Source organism: Merops nubicus, unplaced genomic scaffold (assembly GCF_000691845.1).
Source record: "Merops nubicus isolate BGI_N331 unplaced genomic scaffold, ASM69184v1 scaffold53121, whole genome shotgun sequence".
In the NCBI taxonomy this organism is placed as follows: Eukaryota; Metazoa; Chordata; class Aves; order Coraciiformes; family Meropidae; genus Merops; species Merops nubicus.
The window spans coordinates 10763-20818 of NW_008588718.1; the positions used below are offsets into that span (position 1 = coordinate 10763).

At 37.0% G+C, this 10056-nt stretch overlaps 1 protein-coding gene across 1 annotated transcript in view; it reads left to right on the forward strand.

Annotated features, from left to right (window-relative positions):
• The window catches only part of LOC103781605 (M-protein, striated muscle-like), a gene marked incomplete at both ends in the record, with an annotated part of 15005 nt that extends 7806 nt beyond the window's left edge, over positions 1-7199 (forward strand). The window contains 4 exons of the mRNA XM_008949328.1: positions 129-328; positions 1476-1529; positions 4172-4299; positions 7016-7199. Of these exons, the coding sequence (XP_008947576.1) occupies positions 129-328; positions 1476-1529; positions 4172-4299; positions 7016-7199 (566 nt within the window). The remainder of the gene's footprint in view (positions 1-128; positions 329-1475; positions 1530-4171; positions 4300-7015) is intronic.
• Positions 7200-10056: the final 2857 nt, after the last annotated feature.

The following is a 10056-nucleotide window of genomic DNA, read 5'->3' on the forward strand; positions in this document are numbered from 1 at the left end:
GTGACTGTCATTAATGAGATATATAGTTTGAGGATGACGTCTGTGATTCTGACTTGGTGTGTATATGTTGTATGGTATATGCTTATTGTGGGATGATACTGATAAATGCTGTCTTCTGCTACTCCAAGATGTGAAGTAGGTTTGGAAAACTGGGTCCAGTGCAATGATGCTCCTGTCAAAATCTGCAAGTATCCTGTAACTGGTCTTCAGGAGGGACGGTCTTACATCTTCCGTGTGAGAGCGGTGAACAGCGCTGGCATCAGCAGGCCTTCTCGAGCCTCTGAACCAGTTGCAGCTCTTGACCCCGCTGACCAGGAGAGAACACAAAGTAGGTTAAACAAGGCTGAAACAGATGCTGAATATTTGATTATTTTTTTTTAATTCAAGATTCTGTTTTCTTAGTTAACCTAAGGAGCGAGTTTACTTTTTCCTTTGATTATATACCTCATCAATTTTAAGGCGGGAGATGTCGTGGGAAGGGCAAGGTCCACAGAGACTATTTGGCAGGACCTGGGGACTCCATCTTGATTATAGTTGGTTTTGCTAAGCTTTAAGTATAAAACTCATCACAAGGAGCAATGATTTCAAGAGAGTTATCCCTGGAAACTTGTATCATTTACACTGCCAGATGGGCCTCAGATCCTATAAACTTCTACATTTTTTGTTAGTAACTTTTGAAAAAACTATTGAGTATGTCTGGTTTAGCTGAAGAAAAAAAAAAAAGCCATACAAATTCAGTGGCTCACAGACTGTTGTATTTATCCACATCTTCTTTTCTCAATGAAGCACAAATACTGGCACATAATCCTTATGCTACAGGTTTAGGGTTCTCTGGTGTCATGACTTTTCTGGCAGATGGAAAAAAATCAATCTATCTAATGAACAATTTCTTTCTGAAAACTGGTCTTGTGCACAAGGCCACTGCAGGCTGCAAAGGAGCCTTGTGAAAGCTTGTCCCTGAATAGTGTAAGCTGGCTTCTTCTGGGGAGTATTTTTCTTTATTTAGCCTTGTCCTAAACCCCTGTACAGACTCTATATATAGTGTACTGGCACACCACCTGGTTTGTGTGCTCCTTCTACTCGGAGAGGAATTAAACTCAATATGAAGACTACAAAGAGCTGCCCCAATGTTGCTTGCAGAATCTGAGTTGAATATGCTGTTTGCTTTAGCTTTGTGGTTAATTCCTGTAACAAAAGTACAGTTCATGATACAATTGTTTACTAATCTGCCCCATTATTGAATTCTTCTACTATGACTATGATTCTTGCTGCTTAGCACATCCTTCATGTTCTGTTTTCCTAGGAAAGCGAATGAACCTGTGTATGACTTTGCTTTAATTCTGTCTGGGTAAAGTTTAGTAAGACGGTTATAGAAATAGGGTTATATGGGTTTTTGAATAGGTGATGAACAGTAATTTTCAAAATTTGTAAATCTATTAAACTAAAGAAACTAATTGAACATTTTTCATTAACAGCTATTCATGTGGATGAAGGGCGAAAGATTGTGATCAGCAAAGATGACCTTGAAGGTATGTAGTATTGCTATGATTTTAGTCTGTCTGTTTATATTCCAAGAATTTAACATTATTATTAGAAACATAGCTTGAAAAGAAATCTACCTAGTTAGTAAACTCTTTATAATAATAAATGAAGACAGATAGTCTTATAGCCTCTGATTTGTAAAGATGAGAGATTAGAAGTGAAAGGTGAGTTCTAAAAGGATAGAGAGCACTGGACTCCTAACAGCACTACTTTTCTTATGTACTGACAGCAACGCCTCACCTTTTTGCTTTGGCTAAGGCTTATCTGAGTTTAAACAGCTGAATGTTGCATTTGATTGCCCACAATTCCCTTCTTCCTATCATTCTGGAAGCTAAATATAGATTTTTTTTTTAGGCTGGATTTGATGATCTGATCAAGTTATTTCCATTTTCATAAAAGCTTGTACAATCCAGCCCAATTCTTTAATTAATATTTCTATCTGAACAGAGAGGTTGTTCTTACAGTTAAGGTTATACACTAAATGTTGTTTTTCCTCAGCAGAACTGGAGAGATCACTGCCAGGTTTTGAGCTAAAGTCTCAATTTCTTCTCTTTTTGGTTGTTTCTTTATGTGGTGATTTTTTTTTTTTTTCAGCTTGGATAATAATGATTTTTTTTTCCCACTTAAGCTGTCAAAAATGTTAACTCTAATGGCTCAGTAGTAAAAAAATAAAAGGGTCTATCTACTTTCTTCCACAAAGTTTATAAAGCTGTAACTCCAATAACATAGTAAAAGAGAAACCACCTGAGAACAGGTGTAGTTTGCACAGAATCAGACATTAAATGGTTTCCCCAGGCATGGACAGACAGATAAAGTTTCTCTCAGTTTACAAAATTTCCCTAAATTAATTGATATGGGTATTCTTATAGGATCAGAATCACATTGTAGGGTCAGAATACATTGGTCTTACTTGTTTGGCTTCACAAAATGTAGTCCTGCTACAATCCTGCAGGATTGCCTGAGAATGGTCAGAGGCACTAAATGCCCACTCTGGCATGAGTAGTGATATTTGGATTTCTGTTACATGAATGTGTGTATTTAATAAAGGAGTATGAATATCCAAATACATTTGCTTATATAGATCATTACTTTCATTTGCAAGATTGGAGACCATTTCTGAAAAAATGATCTCATAGACCACAAATGGATTTCCTTTGTAGTCCAAATGACCTGCCATCCTGGGAGAGCAGGCTGTACCATCATGTTATATCATTACAGATTATGCCAGCTTTGGAGTTTTCAAGGATGTAAGAAAATGTGGTTTAGTTATGTGAAATCAATTGGAAACCTTTTGACTTTATGCATTATGCTGTGAAGCATTATTTTAATTTTCTTGATTTTATGTTGGCAATTTTATCTTAGACTTTTATCTTAAGACTCATACGTCTTTCTTAAAAAGTGTATTTGTAGGAAATCAAATATAGAAAGCATTAAGAGAAAAATAATTTTTTTTTTTTTGGATATGCCCATTTGCTTTAAAAAAAGCCTGGTTTTGACTGAGAAATGTGTACTACAAAATAACTTCAGTGTACATTTTGAGCCTGATTGTTTCTGCAGATGTTTATAAACTGTTAAAACATCACTTCCATGGTTTAGAGATGGTTATTGAAACATTTCACTTTTTTAATGTAAGATCCTGAGCATTTAGAGGATATATGCTCCTTGCTAGCCCGAGAAGTGGCAAAACATATCTTAAAAGAAGAAAACTTTTTGCTTTCTCTATTGCAAGCCATAAAAATAAAATATTTGTAGGTATCTGCTGAGTTGCTGTTTCTGACCTATTACCAAGAGGAAGCTTCTTCAGGGTTGCATAGCTATGCCTGAAGTGGTCCATCATAGGTCTGAGCCTCTCCTTTCTACTGCTGTTTTACACCATTGTAATTCCCCAGATAGCAAAACTAGCTGCTTCTCACACTGTGGTGGGTAAGAGTGACCACAAAGGGCCATGCTGAATTCCTCCAGCCTGGCCTAGGGTGTGCAGGTCATGCACCATGTTCCTGGTAACCCTGCAGAGTGAGTGGGGAGAGGGCACTGATCAGGCCACACCAATGGGAGTTACCAGAGGACTGGTGACATATTTTTACATCTACGTTTCACAGTTTTTAGAAGCGCATGAGACTATATGGCTGGTAATGCTGTCACGTTACAGGATACATTGTTAATAGGTTTGTTCCTTTTTCTGCTTTGTGTTAAGCTGCTTTTCTCCTTACTGTACTTCCCTTCCAGATATCTTCTTCTAGTCTAATTTCTCATAACTCTTTAGATTTCAGTCTTTGATAAAAAAGTATCTCATTTGCATAGAGTATTTTCCAAGGCATTCTGCCCAGCAGATAGAAAGAATTCAGATGTGATCAAAGAAAAAAAAATGTGACAGAGGCACAGGTATTCAGGAGGCATATTTAGCTTCTACTGAAATAATGATATTAATATCATTTGCTTTATTTCTCAAAAATTTTATTTCTCAAAATCTAATTGAAGGGAGCAAGTGAACTGCACAGATGATATGATAACTCCTAGTAGCTGAGCCTTGCACGGCAGGGTGGGAGTTCACAGAAATGAGCTGTGGCAGGAGTGCTGACCCAGGGGTTAATCTGCAGTTTAACATTCACTGCGTTTATTACTCTTCCAGGCGATATTCAGATTCCAGGCCCTCCCACCAATGTACATGCTTCAGAAATCAGCAAAACATATGTTGTGCTCAGCTGGGATCCACCTGTTCCTCGTGGCAGGGAGCCACTGACGTATTTCATTGAGAAGGTACTGTACTGTACTGTACAGTGGCATTTGGCTGGAAGAGGTTTTCTTGCTGTATGCAATTACAAGCTGCATGCGTAAGGTAAAGGTCTAACAGAAAGGAGACATCTTAAGATTTCACATTCCCACAGGCAAGATTGGAAATTTGCAGTCTGCCTGTTTTAAAGGGAAGTTTCTAGTAATCCTGTGGTAGAGCAAGGAATAAACAGTGACTCATAATATGACACTTTCCTTTTTGCAGGCTTACAGCACCCTCTGCTATGCCCTGACATTTCCAATTTACTCCCTGTTAAGGTGAGCAGAGAGGCAGATGCCTTTCTCAGGTTCACTGCTCCCTGGTAGTCTTCATGGCTGCCTTCGTCTTCCCTTTGACTTGACAGGGGACTTCAGTGATCATGGTTGGAGAGGTTTGTTCTTTTTCCATCTAAGCTACTAAGACTTAAAAACGTCAGTCCCTCAGCCAGGTTTCTAAATTAAGTCTGTTGGATTACAGCCAGAGGTCCTAATGTTTCCTCCTTGCTACAAAGTTTCTCCAGTAGGTAAATTTGGCCTCATACCTAACCTCTAAAACTCTTGCACCTCAAGCTATACTTAGTTTGTATGAACTATGCCTCAGCATATGTCCACTCTCAATGATCCACAAACACGAAAACTGTCCACCAAACTGCCACACATTCCATTTGCATCTTCAATATTGTGACAGCCTTTTTTTTTTTCCTTCTCACATCTGTTCAGCACATTCCTCCAAAGTTCATTTCACTACTAATCATTGTGTTCCCATCACTCAAAGCCCCAGTCTTGTCTTTTCCTCCTCTATCACATCAAAACCTCTAGTTTAAAAAAAATCTTTATAGCCTATCTCTACATTCTTCATCATCCGTTACTGGCTGGATGAACCAATAGGTGTGAAGTCCAATCATTAGTTAAATTTTCCAGCAAGCATTTCCATGATTTCTCCCACTCTGCCTTTCACATTCAAAACAAGTAATGAAAATTTCCATAGAAATAAGTATCTAGTTTTCTTTCTATGCAATAAAATAGCATGTCTTCCTTGTACTTATTCCCAGTTGCATACATCTCCTTTTATCTAAATTTCAAGTACACTAAATTAAGAAATTTGAACCAACTTTTGGCATGAAAATACCTTGTTGTTTCCAGAATATGCAGGAATAGCCCAGATAAAAAGCTCAGATGAAGATTTCCGTTGAGTGGACACCTACACTTGGTTAGTTGAATTTCATTCTAAGTATGAACTGGAAAATATATGTATCTGCTTGTTTTACAGAAATAGCTATACATAGCTCCAGAAAGAGTATAGAACAATGACAATGACGAACAAACAAGTCTTAATTAAATGCCAAACTTATTAAAGGAAAGTGAGAATGAGGGGTAAAAGGCTATTATTAGAAAAAAAAATAATTATACTACTTAATTCCTGAATCTAAAACCTTTTTACATATAAATAACTTACGTATGAATAGCTCAGTCAGTTCATAAGGAAATGTTTAGTTTTTGCTTTCCACTGTCATGTTAATTTAGAAAGGCACAATTTCTAATTAATTTATTCCAAATGAAGAAGTCTCAGTTTGGAAGAATAAAAATGTATTTTTAAAGGCTTTAAGAAACACAAACCGGCAACATGTTCTCTATATTGTATAGCAATGTTCCCTTAAAACTACAGGATAAAATGTGATGTTTATTCTTTCCTCTGTGAAAACTAAATGCAAAGATTAATAGTTTTCATGCCATAAAGTAAAATATATGGTAAAATAATGCTTATTTCATATTTTCCATCTTTTTATTCTGAAGGAAATGGATTTTTTTTTTTATTTTTTATTTTTATTTTGGTTGAGAATACTAGACAGGTTCAGTATTTATGAAAAAAAATTGTGATATACGGGCTCTAGCTTTTTACATTTTTATTATTTAACCATAGTAAGCCTCATTACATACAGGGTAGTTTCCAAGCACCCATGAAACATTACTTCCCCTCTAAGAAGTTCACAGTCTATTGGTTTTTGTTCTCGGACTTGGTGTTCCAAGATTTAACAAACATTTAATTTCTCTGTTTAAAGAAGTATTATTTAAGCTGTCTACTGGGCATTTGAGTTTTACTAAACATGCTGAATAATTCCATGACCAATTTTTGTTTTGGGTCAGCAGTTTATCTGGAGACTTTTCTCAGAGTGTTGGTTTACTGGCTCATTTCCATGTGCTCTTGCAGTGATGATTAGCTCAGCTGCTGCACTGAGAATATTCAAAAGTAATAATTTCATTTCGTGAACACTTTTAGAGACGTGACCTTACTCAATAGAATACATGAAGACGAAGTATCCCCCTCCCTGCCTTTCTGCGGAATTTGGATTAGGACTTGCTTGCTTCATTTTGCAGGACGTGAGAATAATTCTTTTGGGACCAATCACAGCTGACAGTTATGGCCGTAACTGGAGGCTAGCTGTACCTACAAATGTGCACATATTGAAGTCTAGGCAGGCAGGGAGAGTGAGCTATTTAGACCCTTCTGTAGAGTAACAGAATGCCTGAGCTGTAAGAATCTGCATATTTTAAAGTGAGGCATTTAAGAGTGGTCTTTCTCCTACAGCTCTTTGATAAATTCATGGAAAGACGCAATACAGCAACATGCTCATTTCTGACAGTTCACAGAATTGATTCACACCTTTGAATTTTTTTTTTTTTCAATTTTTTTTTATCTTTGTAGTCCATGGTTGGCAGTGGAAGCTGGCAAAGAGTCAATGCACAGGTTGCAGTGAAATCTCCTCGCTATGCAGTGTTTGACCTAACGGAAGGGAAACCGTATGTTTTCCGAGTCTTGTCAGCAAACAAGCATGGCATCAGTGATCCCTCTGAAACAACAGCACCTATTGAACCACACGATACTGTTGGTAAGGCATTACTTGTAAGGCATTAATATTAAGCACAATTAATATTTTACAAAATGCAAATAGACCACTCAGTATAATGAGACTAGTAGAATTACAAAAATAGTAATCAAAAGAATTTGTGTTCAATAGTTTGAAGAGTTTCAAAAAGACCAAGGTGCTAAATTTCAGAAAAATTCCATCATTTTCCTAACAATCACAAGTCTCCTTGCTGAGACCAATAATTGTTAAAAAGTTAAATTAATTTTAGTTATTCATTCCTCGGAGTGTTCTATTAATGCGACTTGTAAAAAATAGTATAATATGGGTTAATCTTTTACGTAGGTAATTATATTGTCTGGCTCAGGTAATTATATGCTACCTAATTCCCTACAGTTTCAGCTAGATAAGGTAGCCTTTCATTTCTTTCTTAGTATTCTAAGTTGCAAATTACTGTTGGTGCAGAATTCCTGTGGCATGCAGATGAGTAGATTTCAGGGAGAGGGGAAGATACATCTACATATTCAGTGGTAGCTCTTCAAAAGAAAATAAAGTGTTTATCACTTAATGAAAATGAATGGGAAATGAAGGCCCACATTCAAAAAGATGATTGAAAATTTAGGGAGTGGTTATTCATCTTGATGCTCAAATACTTGGTTTGCTCTTGAACTTTTGCAGAGGTCACATATAACAGTCTCATGTATTGGCAGCTGGCACCTTAAAAGCACATATCTTCCTAGTACACTTGCTATAAATATAAGAAATATTTACAGTATGTGATATAACAGTTCATGAAATGTTGATAGCTATAAACTTCTTAATGTTTATCATAACTTAAAAAAATATAATCCATCACCTTTAGCTTGATCTGTAACTATACATGATGAAATAAAACCATCTTTTTCTTTTATGTATTCTTGATTTGATGTCTCATTAATGCATATAAATTATTTAAACCATCCAACATTCCCCAAGGTAGGGAAGAAAAATACTTCATTTATTTCACTTAGTACAGAAAATAGGCTATCCCTTAGGTGTTAACACAAGATGGTCTGAATAAATCATAGCTATAGCTGAAAGCAGAACACAGAAGATGTTATTTTAAAGAGAATCTGCAGGAGTATTTTCAGAGATGGAGTTTACCAACTAAGCTAAAAGACATCAAACACATACGGCTCTTTGTTGTTGCTTACACATGGCACCATTTGACATTCCTGAGGGTAGCTGAGACAACTTCATGGGGCTGGCAATCATTATACAGGAATGATTCCTTTCTCTTTTGAGCAGAAACTAAAGGGTGGGTGGATTATCCTGGGCCATCTGAAATGACACTTAATATTATACATATGAATTCAGTTTGAGATTAATACCTACATTTAGGTGTTTCCATGGAGGCATCTACAGGTGCTCTAGATGTCTCTGCTCTTCTTGTGGCACTTGGAGCCTGGAAGATAAGTTGCCCGATGTTGCCATAAGTTGCTCCACAGCACCCAGCTATGGAGTGTCTACACTGGAGTGAGATGAATAATTTTCAGGACTCTGCCAATCACTGATCAGAGGCTCAGTTTAATTGGTCAAACCTCTAGTACCTTTGCAAATGCTTTCAGTCTGCCATTTTAGATGGGTGTAGATATTCAGTATCTCCTGACTCAATTTCTAGTGGTTCCATGAAAAGATCTCAGATGCTCTAAAATGGCCCTGGATGAATTTGTTTTTATAACTGAATTAAGCCCTCACTTTTTGGCTATAACGGCAGCTTAAGACCATGTGCTTGTAGACACACATTAAATCCTAAATGTAGGTACTTCTCTCTCAAACTGAATTAATTTGATCTTACAGACATACTGCATAAAGTAAAATAGTGTGTAAGTACTATTTTTGGTTTTGGGATTGAAAGACCAAATGAAGAAATTGCTCCCTTTCTTTTGTTTCATGGTGCCTGTAGTTCTCTGCAGTATATCAGTCTGAGGAAACGAAAGTGCCTCCAAGAGGCAAGTGCTGGATGTCTCTCTTAATCTCTCATGAAAGGCTTAAACACAGTTCCTTCCATTATGAAAGCCTAGATGTTTAGTATACAGACTATGTGTCAGCCCTTACTAAGGCTTTTTTCTCCCATTTAGATCTTGATGTTTCTCATTCTGTTTATGCACATTTGGGGTGTTTAGATCAATACAAACCAACAGTGAACTTTCATTACGTGTGAAGTGAACTGTGTACTGTGCTGAGAGAACTCTAGTCAACAGATTGAAGAAAGATTTATTCACATCTGCTTGGTGTTGCTGAGGTTGATCCTGGAATATTGGTTCCAGTTCTGGATCATTTAGTCTAGAGGGGTGGAAACAGAGGAACTGAAGAGGTCCACTATGTGGCAACCAAGATGGCCAGGGTCCTCAAGATTGTGACCTATGAAGAGAGGTAGAGTTAGCTGCACTTGTTTAGTTTGGTGACTTACAAAGATGATGGTGCCGAGCTATACTCAACAATGCCAAATGGCAAAAATAAAAAAATTTAAAAAAACAGGCAACAACTACAAATTGTAACTTAGTAAATTCAGGTTGGACATACTCTTCTAGTGAAAAAAGTGCAAGAGTGCAATGCTGAAAGATGTTGTGCAGGGAAGCTGTGAGATCTCTGTTGTCAGAAATCTTCAAGACTCTGACAGATCTGTGACTGACAATCCAGTTTAGTTGTGGTGATATTACCACTCTCAGTGATAGGCTGGGCTAGATGATCCCCAGAGATACCTTCCAACAGATGTTCCTATGCTCCTGTGAAATCCATCTAACTACGTTTAGCTACACACTTAGCACATAAACATATGCTTAAAGTTGTCCTGAAAATCTTGCCTTTTCTGAATTGGGGTTGTCATTAGTTGACTGTA